The sequence below is a fragment of the Oryzias melastigma genome, linkage group LG21 (assembly GCF_002922805.2).
Source record: "Oryzias melastigma strain HK-1 linkage group LG21, ASM292280v2, whole genome shotgun sequence".
Lineage (NCBI taxonomy): Eukaryota > Metazoa > Chordata > Actinopteri > Beloniformes > Adrianichthyidae > Oryzias > Oryzias melastigma.
In genome coordinates, this window is record NC_050532.1 from 2,877,814 (window position 1) to 2,903,623 (window position 25,810).

The 25,810-nt window shown below is 38.7% G+C and overlaps 1 protein-coding gene across 1 annotated transcript in view; it reads right to left on the reverse strand.

Moving 5' to 3' along the window:
* Nucleotides 1–25,545, reverse strand: part of tmtops2b (teleost multiple tissue opsin 2b) — a 48,946-nt gene extending 23,401 nt beyond the window's left edge. The window contains exons 1-2 of the mRNA XM_024286007.2: nt 25,179–25,545; nt 5,022–5,347 (exon numbers count right to left, since the gene is read on the reverse strand). Coding sequence (XP_024141775.1) covers nt 5,022–5,347; nt 25,179–25,545 — 693 coding nt within the window. The remainder of the gene's footprint in view (nt 1–5,021; nt 5,348–25,178) is intronic.
* Nucleotides 25,546–25,810: the final 265 nt, after the last annotated feature.

The following is a 25,810-nucleotide window of genomic DNA, read 5'->3' on the forward strand; positions in this document are numbered from 1 at the left end:
GGTAGCACCTTCGACACGCGGCGACAGAAACACATTTTTTGAGAGCCGCGGGCAGCAAATTCCCCGCGCGGGGTCCTGCAAATCGCGTTTGGTGCTTCCTGGCTCCTCCTTCGCCCAGCTGACTGGAGGAAGGAATAAATAATAGACAGAGGCACAGGACAGACAGCCGATGTCCCGCCCTCCAGAGTCATATACCTCACTGTGATTGGTTCATTCAGCTCTGCACATAACAACTGTCATTCATATCAGCCTTGCGGGCCGCACGAACAGTAATCTTTCATATGAAGACGGGGGCCGCAAATTATCATCCTGCGGGCCGCAGATGGCCCGCGGGCCGCGAGTTTGAGACCCCTGTTGTAGATGGTACGTCTCGTCTGTTGGCACCTCTTCATGGTGAATTTAGTCAACCACAATCAAGAAATATACACAGTTTTTTAAAAGTGCTAAAATTATAGAGATTTTTATGAAAGGAGTCTGAGGGTCGTTGGATACGGGCCACACTTTGGACATACCTGGCTTAAGGTGTGTCATCATTAACATTACAGGTGTCTTCAAATGTGTAACCAGACAATTTGGTTGTTTACAGAGTGACAATCGTTGATGTGGGGATTAGAAACACCCACAAACCAGCATGTTAAAGATAACTGCTGTAAGGACATACTGTTCCTGGACTGTAAATACTCCAGATGCACGTTTTAGAAGTTTAGGGTCCACAGGACAATAACCAGCCTTGGAAGAAGAATATAAATGACAAATGAACAAGATGGTGAACATGAATGGCAGCCAAAGAGCCAAGAACCACTCACAAACACATTTCAGGTAGACTCCAAGGTCAAAAAACACCAGAATCATACAGTCAGTCACTGCTCTGGCCAAAGAGAACACCATCAAAGACAAAAAAGAAAAACAACTCTGTTAAAATAAAAATAGCAAAAAGCCAAACCACTCCAGGAAGACGGTCCGGTGTTTGACTAGTACCCCAAATCATCCCTGATACGAAGGAAACTCACATGAAAAGAAAACACTATTCCGACTGTGAACGGTTCAGTCATGCTCTGGGCTGATTTGTTGCTTCTGGAACAGTGTGTCTTGAGTCTGTGCAGACTACAATGAAATCTCTAGACCATCAAGACATTCTGGAGCCAAATGTTCTCCCCAGTGTCAGAAAGTTTGATCTCAGCTGCAGGTTATCCAACAGGATGAAGACAAACATCAGAAAATGCCAAAAAAGAATTTAGAGGAAAACATTGACTTATTTCATTGAGCTGGTTTCCATTACACTTTTGTCAGTGTTAAGTTCCTTCAATGACCAGTGTGGGATTCCTTACCTTAACACAGCAAGTAAAAACAATTCAGTCCACGTAAATCCATTTATTCATTTTTCATACAAAGAGGCAATTGTGTAGCTGTTTTGGTTCTGCTAATGAAAAGCATAAATAGTTGAGTCACGCATGAAGAGATAGATTGTGCCACAGCTATTTCAAAAATGATGGGAGCTTTTGCAGCAGCTTTTACATCATCTTCAGCGGCTGTCAGTGTAGCTGTGGATCCACATGATCAGCAATCACATTTGAAAAACGAAAGAAGCTTTAAAATTCTGTTTGAATGTGTTAAATTTTAAATTCCCTTCTTACATTTTTAAAGACAAAGGCTATAAAATGGTTCAAAAAGCTGCCACAACACTTCTCTGAAGAGACTGCAGTGCTAAATGTGACACGATGAAGTCAAATCCAGGTTTTATTGCTACTTCTGTATGTTGAAGTGATATTGAAGTAGTAATTAGGGGGTGAAATTAATGTTGATTTGTCCTTGAGAGCATTATAAATGTAGATGCTACTGTATCTCACACACCCTGTACATTAGGTGACAATACATGCTCTTCATTGGATTATCATCCATCCAATAGTAGCTTATAATGTAAGTATATATAAAATATTACAACATCTTAAACTATTTTCGTCACAAGCCCTAAAAAGTCCATTCATCTTTCAAACCCACTTAATCCCTCAGGGGGTCACTGAGCTGGTAGGGCCTATCGCAGCCATGTTGAGTGAAGGCAGGGCACACCCTGGACTAATCACCAGACTGTTGCAGCCTTGAAACGCTATCATCCAATAAACAGAAAAGGCTTACAGGTGAAAAAAAAAGTAAAAACTTTTTATTCTTTATTTTCTACTGTGGTCGATAGAGTACGATGCTGTTTGAAGTTTGAGGTTCTGGATTTATACCGAACCATATTGAGGATCTGATAGGTGAAATGAGGTACCAAGTGAGTAATGTCATAGCTTTAGGGAAATGCTTCCCCTCATGTTTAGTTATAACATCAAATCCAGAGGTCACTCAACCACCATCTTTGCTCCATTGCAACATTGACTGTCAATGACAAATAGACAGAGTGACCCATAGAAAATGTCTTACTTTTACCTCCAACTAAATAAAGTCAATTAAGTTGCCATTTTTTACCATGTTGGAGCCGGACATCAGTAAGCAGTGATTGGTCCATGTCAATCTGGGTCTACATTTCAACGACAAGCCAATCAGGAGTGAGCTTGTTGCAAGCCCACACCCCTACCATTTAAAAGCAGGCTCTGGAGAATCGAACATTTAAAACATTTAACGCAAGACCAAAAACTTTTATTGAGGCATCTGGTAGGCCAGTGAATAAGTTGCAATACAGAAAAAATGTACTAAAAAAAATAAGATTAGCAAGAACATGTATCATAGCAAAATAGTTACTGTGACACATAGAACAACTAAGTACCGTAATAGCTGTTTATTTCTCTTTAGCAGTTTTTGGCTGTGTCAGAATTCTCAACCTTAATCCCCAACTACTAAAAAACTATATAGTGCCCTGGAATTTAAAAGCAGCTCAGACACCATGCTCACTACTTTTTTTGTTTTTCTCAATGCTGAGTAGTACATCGCCAATTTCGCAAAGTGAAAATCTAATAGTAGTAGTAGTAGTATGTTTTTATTTCATTTTCAAAGCACACAAAAGGAGTTATACAAAAATCTTGATTTTTTTTTTAGAAAGTGAAAAATGAAAAGGGACAGAAAGAAGAAAACTTATTGTCTCTGCCCCATTTAACCAAGTGAGTAAATAATTTCAGTCAACAACAAAAAATAAGCAACAGAATATACAAATTGTAAAAGAAACAAACACCAAAAATAGTAGGGAAAAATGTAGTAATATTAACAAATAAAAAAAAAAATAATAAAAAATAAAAAAAAAATAAAATAAAATAAAATACCCAAATAAAGTAAATACCTCATAAACCCTTTTTTTTGTTTTTCCTTATTCTCTTTTTCCCTTCTTCCCCATTAAGCCTGTTTTTAATGACTGTTTGATTCATATGATGTGAGCATTTGTTTTTTCACAGTTTTTTTAAAAGTAATAATTGAATGAGATTCTTTTATAGATTTTTCTAGAGTGTTCCATAATCTAATACCCTGCACTGAAACACTTTTTTCCTTCAATGTGGTTCTAAATTTCAATCAATCAATCAATACAAACATTTCACAATGTCTATTTTATGACTCCAATGAGTTCTGATGATGAAAATGTGAATGGAGTATTTTAAAAATTACATTTATATACGTTTTTTTTTCGCAAAAATTGCTCAACAGCAATGCATTGTGGTCTATATGCGCTAATGTAGTGAGAATCGATGCACGGTAGTTTTTCGCAAAGACTTCTGGGAAATTTCTAGTGCACTCAGCTTTGAAGTTGTATATTCGGACAACGCTAGAAAATGACGAACGCACTGTATAGTGTGTTTTTGGAGCCAGCAGGTACTTCCTGTTTGGAACACCAAGGAGGAGGGGTCACTCATGTTGTTCAGTTCTCATCATTGACTGTATAAACACTGGACATATCAACCACTCCACTCTATTGTTCCAAATAGGAAGAACCCGCAGGTTCCAAGAAGGTCAAAACCTTCTATTGAGAAACAAAAAGTCATTACTAAGTCATTTTATTTGTCAGAATAACCATTCTTGCTCTGATACATTCTTCTTCACATCTTCTTTCCAATCCTAATACTAAAGTTATTTGAGTTATAAACTGATCAATCAGATGCCTCAGTAAAAGCATGTGGTACCTGCTTGTCCCACCTCGAATGTTTGATTGACAGCTTCTCCTGAGCCTGATTTCAGTGGAAGGGGCGTGGACATCGAACAAGCTCACTCATGATTGCCGAAAGTAGTTCCTCTAAAAATGTGACTCAGACCAATCACTGTCGTCGAGTTTCAAAATGGCAGCAGATGATCAGGAAGCCACAGTGACGGGCTTTGGTCGAATTTTGCGGGGGTCAGAGGTAAGGCAGTTTCTTTAGGTGACACCAAGACTTTGTTTTGTCCAGTGAAATAAAATATGTCGAAGGATCTCAAATACAAACAATGGTTATTTCCGTTTGTTAAATCATGCCCAAGTATGCCAAACAGTCACCCTGTCCCAGTATTTTCCAAAGTTGGTCCTCAGGACACACTGTGCTACTTTAACACAGCTGGCTTTTTATTGACCATCACTGTACAGTCTCTACAAAGGCTGAAGATCAAATGTCTTTGAGCATTGAAAACATGCAGGACAGTGGGCCTCCAGGACCAGGGTTGGAGAATACTGCCAAGAAATCTGTGCAATCAAATATAATGTTGTTGCATGTGTGATTATTTTTCAAAAAATATTTCTCAATTTCATTCTTCATCTAAAAAAAATCCAGCATTGTAGACCTCTATTTGGCACATTTCTACATGATCTACTTAGTGTTCATAACCTTGGAATGTCCTTCCAGTACTCAACTTGGTTTTGGCATCACAAACATTCGTCTTTGATGCCCTCAAGGACAGACTTGAAACAGGTTAAGAAGAAAACATTTCATTGGGTTCTATGAGAACTCTTGCCTAACCCTTCAGAAAACCCCCAAAGTTCCAGAAATTCTACGGCAATTTGGGTGAAACTTTTTGGTCCATTTGAAGCCCCCTCCTGTGAGCTCACAAACAAACACACACACTCTCGACTTCACCTGTTTGACCGCCCACAGCAGTCTGCTGTAGCAGTAGATCATCACCAGGACGGGTAGACCCAGGCAGAAAATGAAGAGGCAGATTATGTAGGCATGTGACTGCGCTGTGTTAGCTGTCCAGGAGACAGAACAGCTTGTTCCAGCCCCCTCTATGCCATAGCTGCTCCAGCCCAGGAGAGGGGGCACTGTCCAGAACAAGGAGTAGAGCCAAGAGCCTCCAACAGCTAGTAGGGGCTTGCGGTAATTGAGCCCACCTTTGTTGTATACAGTCAGAGTACTGTAGCGGTCGTAGGAGAGGATCACCAGAGAGATCAGCGAAACGATACCTGGAAAAGACAGAAAAGAGTGATGGTGTTAGGATGGCTAATCCAACAGTGAAATCCTGCTTAGATTTACCTCACATCCCTTTTCATCGCTCTCAGACAGGATTTAGACTTTGATCAATTATCGCACTGGGTGACTAAACAAACAGTCACTCCACTCAGCTGACTCTTCCCTTTGGAACAATTCTTTTGACGCACACCAAAGCTTTTATTGCTGCTCCACTGGCTGATTACTCACTGACCCTTTCATTAGATGTGGTTCAATGTTTCCACCTTGCAGATACGTATCTGCTGCTGCAAACTACTCTTCTTTTTGTCTAGAAGAAAACATCCTAATATCTTTCCCCGTACACTGCAGGAATACTAGGATAGGCCTCAGCTGAAAGAGTAGATACTTTAAAATAGGAAGGGACCAGCCCATCCAGCCCTCATCTTCACATTCAGGTCAGATACTCTTGATGGCGTAACTGCAGATATAATTGGTTGTATAAATCCATAATCTCTTGACCTAATGTTTTGTGTACTCTTTACCTAGAACTTTTAGTCTGTCCATGGTTTACCAAAATAAATAAATAATGTGTGTGATGCATTTAGGAATGTTTTATATATATATATATATATATATATATATATATATATATATATATATATATACACTGTGGACTTAATAGGGTTAAAAGATTGAAATCTGTCTTGTATGGTGTTATATGTTGTGTTGTATGGTGGTGCTATTTTATTTTTTAAAAAGTAGCATTTTAGGGAGCTCATTGTACTTCACTGCCTTTGAAGAAATCAGAAACATAGTCAAGTTTATTCAATGCTAGGGCTGCCACGATTAGTCGACTAATCGTCGTCTAATCGTTGACTAATCGACTAAATAATCAACGCCTAACTTAATAGTCGATTAGTCGTTGGTTTATATTATATGGAGTCACAGTGTAGTAAAGTTGAACATTATAACAACATTCTGCTAGCTTTTTGGACATTTTTGGCATTTATTAAGGTTTTCTAGGTTGTTTTGGGGTTTAGCTAACATTTCAGCTACATGCTAGCCATTTTGGCTAATTTAGGCTTTTATTTTTTGCTTTTTAGGCTATTTTAGAGTTTAGCTAATATTTCAGCTACATGCTACCTTTTTTGGCTAATTTAGGCTTTTTTGTTTTTTTAGGCTATTTTGGAGTTTAGCTAAAATTTCAACAACATGCTAACTATTTTGGTTAATTAAGCTTTTTTCAGTTTTTTAGATTTTTTTTTTCACTAATATTTCAGCTACATGTTAGCTATTTTGGCTTATTAGACTTTTTTTGTTTTTTAGGCTATTTTGGAGTTTAGCTAATATTTCAGCGACATGCTATTTTAACTGATTAAACCTTTTTTTTGTTTTTTTAGGCTATTTTGTAGTTTAGCCTATAGTTTAGCTACATGCTAGCTGTTTTGGCTAATTTGGGCTCTTTTTTTTGCCTAATTTGGCATTTAACTAATAGCTTTAGCTGGCTATCAGCTTCAGCATTTTCAGCTATTAGCTTCAGCAATTTCAGCTTTAGCGTTTTTAGCTATCAATTTCATCATCTTCAGCTATCAGCACTAGCATCTTCAGTGGCCAAATTCAGCTTACAGAATTCACACTAGAATTATCACAGGTAATGCTATATATCTAGTTTAAAGCTAATTATGGTTAAGATGTGTGCTTTACATCCAGTTTGCTCATGACCCGATTAGTCGACTATTTGGAAATGATAATTGGTGATTAGTCGACTAATCAGAAAAAAGAATCAGTGATTAGTCGACTATTAAAATAATCATTTGTGGCACCACTGTTCAACGCTTATTATAAGCATTTCATTCTGCCGGAACAAAAACAGATTACACATATGTCTACAACTACAAACTTGAAGAGCATGGCAGCAAAAACAGACGCCCCCACAAGGGGCACCATTTACTGTACACTGTTGTTATACACAGAAAACAGCCTGGAGAGGATTTTGGTGTGAAGGGAATATGAATCCTGGATGTTGGTGGATAGAAAAATGATCAAAAAAGTCAACTCAACTTGCTATGTATTCTAAAAATAGTGAATTGATTTTTCTCTTTCCCCTGTGGTGCTGTTTGTGTCCTTTTAAAGAGTGTTTACTCTGCTTTAGTGGGGCAGAGTTTTCCTCTCAACAGAGATCCTCTGGGTTTTAGTTGGGCCTCCAGTCCTAACAGTTACAGCTACTTTATCCTCGTTTTAAACTTATTTGGTTTCCTGAATTTAAAAAAAAGTCATTATTAAAAGGAGCTTTTTTTAAACAAAGCAATGAAGCATCATCTTGTAGTTCAATGGCGTTAAGCCTTCTTTCGAAGTTGAGCATCAAGCCACAAACTAAATCTGTCTTTGAACCATATTGTTTCACAGCATTTGTTCAAATCCCTCCTGCTGGAAGACGGCTCAAATTGCTGCCCCACCTGTTCAAGCCATCCTTGGTAATTAAGTCCCTGACTACTAGGTATGATACCACTCTGTTTGAGCCTTCACCAAGTCAAACCCAACATTGTGCCACTGCAGGGGTGACACGGGCTCCTGCTGCTTGTTAATAATAGAAAATTCCTCATTGATGAAAAAAAACAAGCAGCCATTTGAACTGATATTATTTTATGAGGGGCTGCACGGTGGCGCAGTGGTTAGCGCTCTCGCCTCACAGCGAGAAGGCCCCGGTTCGACTCCCGGCTGGGACCTTTCTGTGTGGAGTTTGCATGTTCTCCCCGTGCATGCGTGGGTTTTCACCGGGGACTCCGGCTTCCTCCCACCGTCCAAAAACATGCTTCATAGGTTAATTGGTGACTCTAAATTGACCCTAGGTGTGAATGTGAGAGTGAATGGGTGTGTGATTGCGGCCCTGCGACAGACTGGCGACCTGTCCAGGGTGTACCCCGCCTTCGCCCTTCAGTAGCCGGGTTAGGCTCCGGCACCCCCGCGACCCCGAAAGGGACGAAGCGGTCAAGAAAATGGATGGATGGATGGATTATTTTATGAGGTTTTTCAAAAACAGATGAGTTGAGTCAAAATTTGATAAAATTATACACAGTTTTGCACAGTAAAGAGAAACAAAATGTTCGACTAGCGTTGATGATTGAGTCATGATTCATGTTTATTTGTCATGTTTCAACTCCCGTATTTCCGGTACTATAAGACCCACTTAAAATTCTTAATTTTTTTCAAAAAACGACAGTGCGCCTTTCAAAAGACCTTATAGATGGATTAAGTCTGGTTATGCTTACTGATGTCAAAGTAATTTTGACAGCTCCACAGTTTTCTGTCAAAATGTTTGTTTGATGGTTATTGTGGATACGCTAACGTAGCTAACATTTTAGCAGTGTCGGACTGCGTTTTGTGTTACTGATAAGGTTCAGCGTTAGAATTGTCACAGTAACGTTTGTTTTAAAGTCAAAGTCCTGTTAGTTGTCACACACCTAGGTGTGTGAAATTTGTTCTCCGCATTTGACCCATCCCCTGGGGGAGCGGTGAGCTGCAGACACAGCCGGGAAACATTTGGTGGTTTGACCCCCAAATTCAACCCCTTAATGCTGACAGTCAAGCAGGGAGGCACTGGGTCCCATATGGTATGACTCGGCCGGGATTTGAACTCACGACTTTCTAGTCTCAGGGCGGACACTCTACCACAAAGCCACTGAGCTGGTTTTAGTGGTATCAGTCTGTTTTCTGCATGTTGCAAACAAGGTTGGGAGTTAGAGGTATTAACATGCTAAAGTTTCTAATTTGGCTAACGTGTAGCGTGTTACAAATAAGCTCTAGAGCAGAGTTCTCAAACTCAATTTACCTTTCGGCCCCTGACGGCAGAATCTGGCTGAGGCTGGGCTATATGGGGTTCCATTTGTGCCAAAATATGTTTTGGTGTCCACTGTCTACATCTTTGGTCCTTTGTGTATGTCTACTGAACAAGTTTATTGAACACTTTTTCATGTCTATGTACTACTCAGCAATACTTTCTGTGTGTCCTGTAAAACAACAGGAGCTAATGTTGCTAGCGGTTACTAAAGACTTCTCTGACGACCAGATCCAACGACAATAGCAAATGCAAAGTTTTAGCATAAAGCAAGCTGAAACATCACAAATTAAAAATAAAGCTACCTTCAAAAAAGCATGGACATGCAAAAGATATTGCTTAATAGACATTGAACTTTCATATTAAGGCAGGGGCCACAAAATATCAACGCGGGCCACCATTTTAGACCCCTGTTCTGGAGTTACTGTGAACGCAGTTCATAAAGTCCGACTGACTGATGGACTTTGACTTATTTTTCTCAATTCATCTTTTGTTCGGAGTGCCTTATTTATGACAAGAGGTCATAAATAGACAATTTATTGATGGTATGCCGTACAATGGTGTATGTCTATAGTACGGAAAACATGGTAGAAACTAAGCTAACAGTAATTCTAGTTCTTGTTTGTTTTAACGTAGTAAAGACATCTTTTGAGAATACATTTTTGTGTTTCTGTGAGTAAATGAGTGAACAGACAAGGTTGAGAGAATGGTTCCTATAATGTAAGGAACAGTTCTTTGCAGGGACACTTCAGAATAACTCACAACAAAAAAAGCACAGACATGTGGTTTAAAAGATTAGGACTTTGGACAGAATGTACCAAAAACACATTTATTCATAAAATAAACCTTGCACAAACTCAAAAGGACATATCTGCATGCCTGCAAGCTGAAGCTGCAAACTTAATTGTCTGATAAACAGATGCGGGACGTTGAATGCTGCACCTGCGACACAAAAACGACCATTTTATCACACCGCTGCACAGCGACCTATAATCACATTACTGTTTATTGCATTAAAAGCTATTATTTGAATGTTAGATATTCATTGCAAAAATGTTAGGGCCATACAGCCCTCACCCCACCCACTCACAGAAACAGCATGTCTCCTATGGACAATATTTTGAACCTCTTATATCAAGAAATGTCAAACCATCACACAAAACAGGTCACAAGGAGGCAGTGGAGAATGCAGCGGAGGTGTGAAATTCATAAGTTAGCCTGCTGTGCTGCTCAGAAACACTATTTTATTTTAGCTTTTTAAGGTGCTCAATAGTGTTCATATGGATTTTGAAAAATAGTTTTCCCCCAAAAATCCAAACTTCTATATTTTCCACACACGAGGTGCACTTAAAGCCTTGTATTTTTTTTCTAAAAAAAAACATAGGGTCCCTTATAATCTATGGATTAATTCTGGTTCAGACGTATGTTACACTTTCACAAAATGTTTAGTTTGGGTGTTATTGAAACTACGATAACATGGAGTCAACTAAAAAAGAAAGGAGTTTGTAGCTAAAACTCCAGACATGGTTATATGTGTAATTAAAGTATAGTTTTGATTGGTTACTTATATAAACAATTTTTTGTTTGTTTGTTTTGGGAATGCTAACGTGGTTTGACTCCTTGTGTCCCAGTGCAGATACATTTCTAAAGTCAAAGTATTTTTTTTTTTAAGAGTAAATCTCTAAAAGCTCAAGAGATAACTCAGATGTCATTGTGTTCTTTAAGGGTCAGCGGCGTCTTTCTCCTTGAAACTCGTGTATGGATCTATTTTTGTCGAGTATAAAGTCATGAACTCTGACCTCAACCAAGGCAAGTGGTGCCTGTAACTCTTGTTGAAGAGTCATACTTGCACACTGAGGATTCTGAGATTTATCTATGAGGAACAGTATCAAACACAATTTCTGTTACAGCATTCCCTAATTTGCTGTGAGGAACTTCTCCACCTTCCAATCCTAAGTAAAAAGCAATGCAATCGCATGTGGTCTCATAAAAAGTGACCCAAAGAAATTGGAGAAGTTGCTACATTTTATCACCACACCTCCCAAACGATCACATTTATAGTTCTATAAATCATGAGGAGTTCCCTGAAGCCAAATGTAATTGTCAAAATTATTGTCGTAAACATTTTCTGGAAAGATTTTATCGAAACCAAAACAGCAAGAAGCATTTAAATTATGTCCAAAGCAAAATGCTTTTAATCACCATTCACTCCAAATACAGTTCACTTAGAATACCTTTGGATTTATTGCTTTGTAATCTGTTCATACAAAAGTTCCTTTCAACCAATGTGCACTGGGAAAAAAACATTTATAGGAGAGTAAATTGTAAGCATCTTACCAATAATCCATTCTAATTTCTAAAATTCTCTGACTTATAAGCAAGACACTCTTTAGCACAAGTGAATACTATCTGTTAGATTAAGGAGCAGCAGTCTACAGAAAAATGAGTTCAGGATGTCAGTCAGGCTCAACAAAGGACAGCATTAAGAAATGAAGTGAAATTGTAGAATAAAAAAAAAAATCTTGGACATTCTTATTTTTTTAGGAATCAGTAATGTGTAAAACATATTACCATAAATATGTTCAAATTGTAATAATTGATGACGTCTGCATGCTCATGATTATTTTATGAGCTTCTTGTATTTGAGCAACAAGGTGATCCATGTGCGATGATATAATGTGTATAAATAATAATTTTAGAAATTCTCAAATTGTTTAAATGAAATGACATTTATTAAATGAAACAGTATTTAACACTAACTATACTGTATTCTCCGCACAACAGAGTGCACCGAATTGTGAGGCGCATCATCAATGAATGTTCTACTATTAAATTTATGTAATGTATAAAATACACCAAGCTGTAAAGCTACGGACATAACTATGCTTATTACGCATGTATAAGAACAAACTACATTCCCATCCTTGAACGCGCATTTATTTCATGATGTTCACACTAGACAAACAGGGAGGGGGTTCTTTTTAGTAGCGAAATGTCAAAACCATGAAATGTCGCCCCAGTAATATTCTTTCCCACCCAATTCTGATATATGAAAGACTCAGTGTCGTTTAACTACAGCCGGACACAAACCACAATTATTAATTTCTCCTGACCATATATCACTACCAAATCCAAGTCCCTGATTGGTCAAAGTACGACCTGATTTAACTTTCAAAGCGTGTTCATTGGCCATCCATTTAGTACGTACAGCCCCAAAAATGTATTAAAAATGTGTGTACTTACACATGAATACAAGAGTTTTGAATGCTGGAGCCTGAAATACGCATTTAGCCAACACGTTTATGTGGACCTTTCACTGAAAGTAGTCGCTTGAAGATATATTGCAGAGAGCGATGTAAATGTAGCTTAAGCCACATTAAGTGAAGCAAAAAGGTCAGAGATAAGTCAGTCAGTCAGACTTCATTAACAGCGTTCACTGTAAGTATTTGTAACACGCTACAGGCTAGTCAAGTGTTAGCTGTGTTAGCATATTTACAACACCTGTAATTCCAAGATTTGTTAGCAACACGTTGAAAAAAAGATACCACTAAAACAAACGTTACTCTGATTATGTTAACTCCCAACCTTGTTAGTAACACATAAAAAAAAGAAACAGTTCAACACCGCTACACATTAGCCGTGTTAGCATATATTTACAGTATGACCCAAGCAAACATTTGAACAGAGCGCTGTGTACCTCTCAGAAATCGCTTCAACATCAGTAACACTACCAGAATGAATCCATATACAGCAGGCAAATTAGAGTTTTGGGCCACACCCACCAAATGGGAATAAATTATAACAACAATAAACCTTTTTTTTCCAATCTAATTGGGGTGTTTCCCCATAGCTGGCATACTATAAATGCATTGACCTTTGCTTAGGTACAGAAATTATTATTCAAAGAATTGTAACTTTTTTTTTTACATTTATGTGTGTTTTCTGAGTCCTTTTTCCAGTCATTCCAACAACACACAACACAGCATTTCTCTAAGTTTATGGTTTTCTCTTAAGAACATCAAACCACTGGTGCAATCGGTAAAATGAGAACTAAAGTCACAGTTTTGAAATAACATCCCCAAAATGCTCTATATTAAATTGTTCTCATCCAGATTTGATGTTATATCGTTCTCTTATGAGGTGGATTACCAAAACAGCCCTCGTATCTGGTCCTGGTCTGGCTCTTCTGTCAAATTTTAGAGCTCTTTTTGGCCCACAAATCAAAAGACTGCCCACTCCTGATATACAGTATGTAAGGCGCTCCAGATTGTAATGTATAGTTATTTTTTGTTTTCTTTTTTTAAGTGAGCAGAAAATACATTACATTGCTGCATTAGGCAATGCCTATAAATGTGTGATATTTTATTGGATGTAGTACAATAGTATTTAAATAGCAGAAAAGTACAGGACGAGATGTGTGTATTGAAGAATTAAGTACAGGTCTTCAGTTGGAAGGATGTTGGTTGGAACATGAAGTGTTCAGTGTGATGCAGGCGCAGCTGATGTCTGTCTCTACTGTCAAGATTCCCCGGTGATGAGATGTGAGAACGTGATGAAAGTGCTGACACACACTTGCAATATTGCTGTTATTTTTATTCTTCAAGTGTCATTCTTCATCTAATTTAAAAAAAAAAAAAAGAAACCGCACAACTTCCATTCAGTTTGATGTAGCTAGTCTAGTTCCCTCGAAATCCTTTAAAACACCTTTCAGGGCTCCATCTTGACACCGACTTTGAACTCCAGCAGGTTTTCTTGATCATGTCTCCATGTAGGAATGCCAGAAGATTTTCAATAACGGTCTTATCATGCAGTCGAGCTATTTCAGAAAATGAACTTTGGGATTTGGGTAGAAGATGAAATCCTCCTCCTCCAACACATTCTCATCCCCAAGTCGTCACATATTGACGTTTGGTTACAGATCCCCTCTGCGTCATTTTTTGACATTTTGGATGTCCCAAACTTGACATTTTTTGATGGTCTGACTGTTCGTAAAATCAAGGGTCCACAAGCCTCAGGGAGCAGTACCGGATGCAGTACCAGACACGGTACCGGACCCGAACCAGTACCGTTCCAGGTACTGGTTCGTGGTACCAGATGCAGACTGGTCCTCAGGACGCATCCAGTACCTCATGTGGTACTGGTACCACATCCAGTACAGGCTGTGAACCTTAACTGTGTTCGAGTTGGTACTGGACACGTCCCGAGGACCAGTCCGCAACCTCTAACGCATCTAGTGCTGGGTAAGGGTAATCGGTTAGGGTACCGGTGCGCTTCGCGTTGCGGTACTGGACCGGTTCCAGTTTGTGCCCCGAAGATTGGGGACTAGTGATTCAATGGGAACAGCCAGCATGTCAAAATACGACAAGGTGGGGACACCCAAAAAAACGTCAAAAACTGACAAGAAGGGGTCCTCAAAGGATAGCCAAACACTAAATCAACTTTTTTTGGCTGTTGACATCTATTAATGGAGCTTTAAAAGTGCTGTCTGTTGGCTGTTGCCAAATTTTTGACAAATTGAAATAAACTTGAAAATATAGTCAATAACCGTTTATGTGCTGCCCCTCCCGTAGGCTAAAAATGGATTGATTTTGTGGTATATTTAAATTTGTATGATCTCTAAAAAACAAGCTGTAAAAAGTGCAAGAACTGCGGCTATCCTAAGCTAACCTAACTGTCAATCATAGATCCAGGCCTTACCTCTGCTGCTCACTAGCCCCGCCCCCTTTTTGGCCTTTTTCAAATCTGGGTTTCGGATGGGGTGAGCCTCCAACCCTGCCCTGTTTGGGTACCCTTTAACCTAAACGCCAATATGTGACTACTTGGGAGTGAGAATGTGTTGCCTCTTTACACCTCTGCTGAGAGCTCTACGTGGAAGTAGCCATTTTCTGAAGAACTTTAAATTGGATTAATAAATGTGCTAATAATGATATATATACATTTTTTCATTTAGGGGAAATAGGTCATTAAAAGACTGATAGAAAGTTTATCTTTGTAGATAAAAGCAGCAACAGATCAGCACATTTACACCACAGCGGTCCTTCATACCTTTGTGACTTCACAAGGACAGTTTTATTTAAAAACTAAGAATATCTGACTTTTAACTAAAATAAAAAAAAGAATCTTTCTCAATAATCGTAAAAAAGTTGTTGAATAAGCCACTTCAGAAGGACTGAGCTGCTCAGAATATTGATTAATTTAAACCACAGTTAAAGACTCATCTTTACCCAAAGGCTTTAAATTACTCTCTGAGCTTAACTCCTTGACTTTTGACTTTAATTAATAGGTTTTTTTAAACTGATTTAAATTTTCTGAGCATTAAGCATTTGTTGATGTTGTACTGCTGGGTTTTTAGTTAGTGCTGCAAACTTTAGTCAACTAAGGTTACTTTAAATGTCATATATAGATTGATTTCTGACCTATTACTTCATTCAGTATGATTTTGTAAAGTAGATTATATTCTTTTTCTCTTTATTGAGATTATAATGCTGCACAGTGGGACAAATAAAAGCGTATCTCATCTCCTCATCGATCGATTGGTTGACAGATTCATTCATTCATTCATTCATTCACTGAGAAGGTCAGCCTTTTCTGTTTGGACTGACGACACTGGAACAATTTTACTTTCGTCTTGGTCTTGATGAAAGATTGATTAACTGATTGTGAAGGGTTGTAGAACATAATTTGTTTTTCAATATAAGCTGAGGCTATTCCAGCTTTGTGAACCCTGCAGACACAGTTCTGATGGAAAGGGTGAAATCAGCTGTTTACTATATTCAGAGGAGTCTTTGTGTTCAGAGATGCAGAGGGAAAATAACTGTGTTTAGGGCTTATTACAGTCTATGCAGAATAACTTTTTTGTTTGGGGTGGTTTCTACTTGGAGTCTGCCCACTCAGTGTACAAGTATAGACAAAGACAAATAATGACAAACACGCAGGTTCATTGATTGCCCAGCAGACTGCATAAACGACTAAAGCCCTACAGCAAGGTTTTAGGGGTTCAGAATGACCTCCAGAGGAAACATGGCAAGCCAAACCATGTCTTCTCACAAGCTGAAGAGTGTATCCTCCTAAAGGAGTGCAAGGATCTCTGACTGATTTAGAGACCATGCTTCTGTTTCAAGACATTTGAAATGAAATAATTTTGCGCAAAAAATTCAACCCAAAAATCATGGCAACCAGATTAGATCAACTTTAATGTAAACAATGCTTTGAAATCAAAGACGTTGTCTCTCCATCCTCTTTGAGGCACTGCACAGATCAGCTGTCCCAGTGTTTATTCTGTATTACACCTTCGCTGAGTTATATCACATACCAGCATTCTGCAGTCCTCACCAACCCCACCCACAAAAAAACCTTTGACAACCCCACTTAAAGGCAGAGTTAGACATTTACAAATGCACTTTAGAAAAGAATAATCTAGAAATCCTTCTTTTGATTTTTTTATTTAGGAATCCACCCTTAATGACGCAACTTTCCAACTTCCAGTTATTTTTAAAACCTCAATCTGTCTGTTCTACGCGTTAGCTTTGCCAATGTGTGTCCTAAAATGTTTGCAGGATAAACAGGACACTGCTGGTGTTCTCAGCAGTTACCTTGGATACACAACACGGCTCCTGAGCCTCATATTCTGAATTTCCTTTGTTTCATTGAACATTCTGAGATGTACAAGTAGGACATGTCCATAAAGGATGATACGAGACAGAAAGTTTCTACTTTTTTGGCAAACAAATCTCATCTCATTATTGTATAACTTCCATTATAAGAATGACAATGAAAAAGACAATGGATTAGAGGTTACTTAAACACTGGGTAACTCATAGGATCATTCAATGATTAGATATTTAGACAGGCTCAAAGACTGAGGTTGCTTTCATACTGGTATAGACTTGCAAAATCTCACACTTTCGCATTTATTTTTTTATTCTTTATAGGAGATGGTAATTGTTGGATGATAACTTATTTTAAATGTGATCTCTTTCATCGGTTAACTCTTTAGCACCTTCAGTACAGTTATTGACATTGAAGTATTGTAACTCTTCAGCCGTTCACTACCTTCACTAGTTCACTGGGATCTGTCTACACGGTAGGTCAAAGAGCATCTGTCATTTATTCCTAAGACTCTGCCCCTATGGATAGATACTACTGGGGAAAAATGGGCAAACCTGTACGGGGCACTCAAGTGGCCTGCGCAATTTTAGAAGATCATATCGGTGAACCCATAGTGCAAAAATGTTCATGCAGGTTTTTATTTCAACGAGAATGCTACAGGAGACAGGTTGTAATGAAGATTTATTCAACATGAAAGGGTAAGTAAAGCAGGACGGATGCAGGCCTGTTACAGCTTTTAAAGTGATAAACGTCCGTTGTGCACTCCATGCTTGCAGCCTGACTGTTAGGAAGAAATTAGGCAATCAGAGTGTAGTTTGCGTGCACATCCTGCAGGCATCCTACAGGCATTTCTGTATAACATGCACACTCCATGTGTCAGCAGGTCAGTAAGGAGCCAGTGCACGCACCTTACTAATGACAAGCATACAGACACCACACATCATCACCCGTATGACATGCGTGTGTGTAACTTACATTATCCTTACAAATACTTCAAAGTACAATTACCAAACACACAACAATGACACGTTACACTATCAGGATGTCTCTTAAGGTGTCCCTGTGAGCCACCTGTTGCAGATGCAGCTGCACCGGTCAACCATCCTCTATGGACCTAGACAACCCACAAACCTGCAGCACCAGAATGAGTCGACCCCATACAGGGGCATGTGACTAAAGCTTTAGGTGTCATCTCTGGTGTAAAAGGGGTAAATTAAAAATTAGGTAATAAATCCTGTCCTCTGATAAACTGAAATGTGTGGCGGTTTTTTTTGTTGATAACTGCATTTTTTTTTTTCGTTCTTTGGCTTTTTATCGTCTAACAACAAGACGGTCCTGGTTTGAATCCTGTCTGTGTGGAATTTGCAAGTTCTCCCTGTGCACTGATGGGTTTTGTACAGGAACTTGTTCCCTCGACAATTCAAAAACATGCTTCATGGGTTAATTGGTGACTCTAAAGCCTTGTTTCCACTAAGAGATCTGGTGTGATACGGTAACCCCGGGTTCACACAGCAAGCCTTACAGCACAGGTGTGATGCGGGAGTGGTCTAGATACGGCAGATGGCTCATGTTGGCTACTGGATGGCTGCAGCTACAGACTCTGCTGCCGACCTCACAAAACTCCGAACTCATGTCGGTTCACGCGATAACCAGCCATTTATATGGGAAGTACAGTGATGTATTGTGATTCGTTGTGGTTCAGCAGTGCTTTCCGACAAAAATTTGAAACCCAACAAAACATATTCACAGCGTCGCAGAAGCCAGACCGCAGAGATCAAACATGATGGTCTGCAGAGGGATTTCCTCTCAAACTTTTAAAGTTACATAAAGACCACGGGGCTCGCACCAGAGCCGTTTCCTCTCAGTTAGACTTCGCTTCCACTAAGCGATTCGTTTTGACGGCTCATGCGTGGTGCAGACAGCTAGCGTGTCATGTACTCCAGTGCAGCGAGACGACTAGAAGCAGCAACAATGGAAATAGCCAAAGATGACAGGAAACATTTACATTTCCACCACAGACCATGTCTTGCTGTTGCTTCCAGGCATTTTCAATATAAACTCATGACCAAAAGGTTCCCAGAAAACCACAAAATCCTGAATACTTACAAACATTGGAAAGATTAGCTTAAATGAGCGCTAGATTGGCACTTTCTGATGTCATCATCACTTTCTGCCAATCGATGGGTGGCTACAGCGGCTCCACCCCAACAATTCTGTTCCACTTTTCAATGGACCTAAAACTGTTGGGGGCTCCAAGACGTACGGTTCAGTACTGTCTATTGGCTCCATTTTACAATGGAAATGCTCAAACCGGACCGTACTGTACCGCCCAGTGGAAACGTGGCTTTAGTTTTGCCTTGTGTGTCTGTGTGGTGCCCTACAATGTACTGGCAACCTATCCAAGGCATAACCTGGCCTTCATCCTGATGCGGTTCAGATAGGCTCCAGCAACCTTGGAGATTCCTCACTGGATAAAGCAATAATAAAAAAGGACGGATTTTAAAATGAGGAATGATTTAATTAATTAAATGAAGACATAATGTGATGACATGTCAAGTGGATCCGCCTCAGTGGCAAACAGAACTTAATGGTAAACACCAAAGAAAGTTTTAAACTAATCATTGTAGGAATTTTGAATGCATCTTGAAAAGTTCTACTAAATAAAACTATTATAGGACTTACATGAAATGATTCATAGGATGTTTCATGGTTTCCAGGAACTGTAGGTCTATAGCTTCCTGCATTTCCTAATTTCTATCGATGTTGACAGGGACGCATGCGCCCCGACGCCCATGCAGCTAAAGATCAGATCTGTCCTGACATAGATGGCGTAATCAGCGGGCAGGTGTGTGCAGAGACAAGAATCTGGGACGAAAAAGAAGACAAAAGGCAGATATGAAGGGAGGAATGAAGAGTGACGGGCGTGAGTCATCCAGCCTCTCGCCGCTTTCTGGCATTTGCGTCACAGAAAAGGTAAACACACTGAAAAGGTGATTGCGGAGAAGACAGGAGATAACGGGGACGCAGGAAAAAGGCAGCCATTTCTCTGCATCTTCTCTGGTATCAGCTCTAGGAAAGTGATTCTTTCCCTTTTTCCAAATTCAATTCTTTTTTTGAAGCCTGCCTGGGGCAATTGAAAAGCAACTGGTGATCAATCATCATTTTACATGACGTTATTTGTCTTTGTTCTCTGGCAATGATGTATTAAAAGTGTCCCACAATCTGATCAGAACAGAACAACAGAATGGGGATAGAAGGATGGATGAAGAGAAAAACCGAGGATACGAGCAAACAAACTCTGACTTTGGATGAATTATCATCTCAAATCAAGATCTTACTTCATACTTGTAAGGGGTTTAAAGAAAGAGGCGAAAATCTCGTCTGAATCCGTAGAATTTCTTCAGCGGAACTCAGCGTCGCACTACCATGACACACACCCACCATTAGTATCAGCATGCAGCACAAACACAAAGTTTTTAACATGCAGAAATGAAAGGCTTCTGCAGATGCCCCGCCGAGAACAAAGACAAACACCTGCTGATCTGAACACACTGTAAATATGCCCACACTTTGTCAGGAAAACCAACGCCGAGATGTGAACCGACAAGCAAACAAATCCAGGGAGGAGCTTGAATTATGCATGGATGAACTCATGCTTTAGCCGTTTGTTCAAAGGAGAGAAAAGCGAAACAATACAGATGGGGACAATAAATAAGTCAACATTTTTCTCTTAACCAGTTCTTTGTAACTCATACAACCATGTGGCTGTAGAGCAGCGGTAGGTAGCTTTGATCAGAACATTGCAAGTTTGATTCCTGTCATGTGTCAAAGTGTTCTTTGGCAAGATACTGAACCCCACATTACCTCTGGAAGGTTGGCGCCAGTGTTCAGCCGTCATCAGTGCGTCAATGGGTCTGAGACTATACCTTCTATCTATCTATCTATCTATCTTGACCTAAGATACTGATTCATTATTCTGAAATATTTCAGTGTGTCACATTTTAGAGATTTTATTAGTGATTTTTTTGTTTCCTGTTGTTCAAGTCATTTAGAATTAAATGAATAAGGAGCAAAAATATTATTTTTTTTTATAGATAATACCAAGAAAAAACTAATTTTTTAACCGATAAGCACCAAAAAACAAACTGTCCATCAATCATGGCTTAACACAAATAAGAGTATATCAAGTAAAGCTAAAGACCCACTCCGATTATCTTTTCATCTAGTATAACAGTGTTCCCAGAGGTTTTTAATTCTGATTATGTTGTTTTTAGCCAAAACCCAAAATATCTGTAGTTTTCTAGGACATAGTTTCTGTTGCCGCTGCTGAGAGCTCTCTGTTTACACTAGCTTACAGCCCTTCAAGCCCAACTTAGCATTTCCGCTTTGAGCCAGATTCAAGCTCAGATGAGGAAAACAAAGACGTCCATGGATCTAGTTCCATAAGCTCTCTCCTTCAAAGGACAAATCATCATTACGCTCTTTGCTCTTGTAATTCTCACCAGCACCTCATGCCAGGACTGAACTCGTAAAGAAAGTCTTCAGCTAAGCAGCACCCTCTACCTGGAGTGCCCTGCGATCAGAGCTGAAACTGTCACACCTGATTTCCCTAAAAGCATTTTTAATATCCTGAATATAACACAACAAGAGTCATATAAACAGTGTCCATGTCCCTAAACACATTATTCCCTGCACAAACGTTACATCTGTGAGATCTCGATTTACCTGTACTATCCTCTTTCTGAGGCTTTACCTATTTAATTTAATCTGGATATCGCCTCATTACGACATACATCGTAGCCAGGTCGCTCTTGCAAATAAGATCTTTATCTCAACAGGTCTTTTATCTGGTTAAATAAAGGCAGTCGATCAATCAACCTAGCCAACTACTAGTGGATGCATCAGAATGTCCCGCCGAGGACACTTCTACATCACAAATACGATTTTTACAGAACACAGTTTTTTTGTCTGTTCCTGATTCACCACAATTTGAATATTTTTTTATCTTAATTTCCTTTATATATGTCCTCCATCCTCACAAAAAAACCCTATTTTCATTGAAGTGGGTCTTTAATTCAAATGACCTTGATTCATTTTTTGCATCAACAGCTTTAACTCACAAAGAAGTCATCTGGGAACAAACGGAGTCCACTTCAATCAAGCCCAATTCTGTTCTGTTATTTCAGCACAACTGTCCACAAAAATCCAGACTCTCGTATTTCCTAGATTAGCATTTATAAAACGTCAATTTGCAAAACATGCCTGGCTCATGACACAAACAGATTGCATCCAATCATCCCCTAAATTCAATCCCTCATCCGGAGCACGCATGGGGGCTTTGCGTGACTCTGAAGTAGAATAAACTGATTGGTTGGGTTGTAGCTTTTAGGTAAATTAGTTTATTTGATGTTAATATAATAGAGTCTGCTCTTCATGGTGTGTTTCCTCTTGCTTTTGCACGTGGAAACTTTCTTCTTGGATCATTAATCACTGTTTCCGTCTTACATTTCATTGATCCACAACATATTTTACTTGTTTGTTTTTCTTCTTTTACCACTGTAACATACAGATGAAGACGCTACTGAAAGCTCTGCAAATGTTTATCCTCTTACGTTTTTTCATTTCCATATTTAACGAGACAATAGTTTGTGTTACCTGCATGGCATACGTCCCACAAAGACTTTTTGCTCTGAAGAGCTCAGACATTTTTGCAGAAGGACTAAACTGATTGGATCAGTTGTGCTGGCAAATCCACTCTGTGAACCAAGTGCAGTTAAATGGAGGCAGGAAAAGTCATTTTTCTGCCTGAGGCAGCCTCGGAGGAAAGACAGAAATGCACTTGTGTGGGTTTTGCTTTACATGAACTGTTGTTCATCAGCTGAAAACAAGTTTCACCTCAGCTTTTTCTCAAGGAGTTACCCACTGGAAAAGGTTGAAGAGGACACAAAGAAAGTGAAATAGAAATGTCGAGGAGGATTAAACCAACGATTTTGATCTAAATCTCATTTTTAATTTTAAAAACTCTACTCTTGAAATGTTTTTGAGGATCATTTAAAAATAAAATGAGCTTTACTAGTCTAAATTGTTGGAGTCGAGCAGAGAAACAGATTAGTTTGAGATGATAGCTGGATCTCAGTGCACCAGCATGGTTTTGAGTGGATTAGACAAACAGAAACAAATGAAAAGAGGAGGGGGGAGCGTGATTCAGACAAACGCTGTTGACATGCTCGGCTCTGTGGCTGCGGCGTTTCATCAGGACGCAGGAAATAAAGACAAACACATGCACCAAATCTCCAGAGGTGTCACTCTATCACCCTTGTTTCTTTGAGATGCTGCTTCACCCACAACAAAAAACATTTTTTTTGTTTTATTATTGTCCACTTTAAGCAAAAATGTGAATTTGCACGTCACTTTTTGAAAGTGTTTCCGGGGATGCGTGATGTGATGATGCAGGAATTAGAGCCGCAGATTACCGTCAGCTGACCGATTCATCTCCCGTTAACCATAAAAACATGTTTGTCTGAGATCACAAGTCCTTCTAAATCACTGATATCATTGTGGCAGCTCGTAATGTCAAATAACAAACATATTTCTTTAATTTATTTTAAATCTTTTTGGTTTTGTGGAACAAATAGTCAATATTTTTAAAGCTTAAAAAATAGCCTTCACAACTTTTGCTAAACCAATTAAAAAAAATCCCCAACTGATATGAGTAGTTATATTTCCTCAATTTTTACTTAAATCATTATTTTTTCCAATAATTATTATGGCTATTCGTTTTTAAGTGTATTTTTGTGTTTTTATCACATATCTGCTGTTTTTAACAGAGGTAACTCGTGGTGACTAACGGTATTGTTGTTCTTTTTTGGGATCAATAAAGTTTTTTTCTTTTCTAAATGTTTTTTTGCTTTTTTTTGGAAAGAATTGCTTCTTTTCTCAACTATTACCTTTCAAATCATCATTTAGACATATTATTCACTACTTTTCTCTGCAAATTTAAAGAGCAAGTTATGAAATCCCGTTTTTTTAATTGTATTTCAATAAAATTTTATTCAATTCAAAATTTTTGCTTTTATAAGCACTATTATTTTTTGTTTAAAACATTAATTTTTGGCTACTTTCACAAGCAAATTTGCAAAAAAAAAAAAAGTTATGGAATCCCTTTTTAATGTTGACGTTTATATTTTCAGTTAAGTTGTTTTCAATTCTAGATTTTTTGCTTTTATATGCAAGAATTGCTATCTTTCCACACTATTACTTTTTGTTTGAAACATTAACTTTTGGCTGGTTTTGCTAGCAAACTTACCAAAAAGGTGATGCTTTCACTTTTTTCAGTGGATATGTTTATATTTTAAATAAATTGTTATTCAATTTTATATATTTTTGCTTTTATAGGACACAATCGCTGCCTTTCTCCAATGTTACCCTTTTAAGTAATTGTTTAAAACATTAATTTTTGGTTACTTTTGCTAGCAAACTTGCAAAACAAAAAACAAAAAAATAATGGAATCACTTTTTTTGTTGTTGATATCTTCATATTTTCAATAAAGTTTTATTCAATTCTAGATTTTTTGCTGTTATAGGCAAGAATTGCTACCTTTCCCCACTATTTTTTAATGTTAATTTTTGGCTACATTTGCTAGCAAACTAGCAAAAAAAAGTGATGCAATCACTTCTTTTTAGTTATGTTTATTTTTTCAATAATGTTTTATTCAGTCAAGATTTTATTTTTTTGCTTTTAGAATCAAGAATTGCTGCCTTTCCTCATCATTAATTTTTGTTTTAAACATTATTTTGTTGCTACTTTAGCTAGTAAATTGTGAAATAGTTGCAATGTTGATATGTTCAGTTAAGTTTTATTCAATTCTAGATTTTTTTGCAATTATAAGTAAGAATAGTATCTTTCTACACCATTACTTTTTGTTGAAAAACATCCATTTTCAGCTATTTATGTTAGCAAACTCTTGCTAGAGCAAAAAAATGTGACACAATCAAGAAAAGTTGATACACTTTTTTAGTTGATATGTTTTTATTTTTAACAAAGTTTGATTTAACTCTATATAAGAATTTGTATTTTTCCCCATTACTTTTTGTTTATAACATTAATTTTTAGCTAACATTGCCACCCCCCCACCCCCAAAAAAGTTTTAAATTCTGTTTATTTTATGTTTGTTTGTTAATGATATTTCAATGCTGTCCCAATTATATTTTTACATTTTTCTGATTGATTTTTTCCCTAGGTAGGCTACTTTTTAACTTTCACTTGAATTTTTTTGCATATTTTCGAACTAATTAAAACTTCCTTCATAAAGTTTTCCTCATTTATCCCATTGAAGTTTGTGCTAATGTGAGAGCTCTCCGTCCACGTGACGTGTGCAGAACTTTCTGAAAGGTAGACGCACCAAAGCAGGAGTTGATGAAGCCGTACCAGCTGCAGCCGCCGCGCCCCAGCAGCCACCTCCCCCGGATGCTGGAGGCGAAGCTGAGCGTGGTTCCGAACAGACACACCAGCATGTCGCTGACGCTGATGTTCAGCAGCAGCATGTTCACCGGCGTCCGCAGCTTCTTGAATTTGCAAAACAAGATGAGCACGACGAAGTTGTTGAGGAAGCCGAAGGTCATGATGAAGCCCAGCACCACGGACAGCACGACGAAGCCCGCCTGCGAGAGCTTGGCGGAGCCCGCGGGGGTGTCGTCCGGCTCCCGGTCATCGCTCTGGTTGAAGCTGAAGTTGAGTCCAGTCTGACCGGAAAACATCCCGCGGTCCATTCATCTGACTTTGTCCTCACTCTGGAGCAGTGGGGAGGGGGGGCAGTCACATCGCTCAGCGGGAAACTTCAGCTTCAGCTCTCCACAGCCTTTCCCCGGAGCTTCATGGTGCGTTCACGGACACATTCCTCCACTGACGCTGGATTCGGACAGAAAGGAGCTACAGAGCGAAAGCAACAAGGAGCCACCTGTTGGCTGTCCACACGTCTCCCGGAAACCTGCCGTCCATCACTTCATCCTTGTTCTGCGGCTTCAGGTGCTTCAC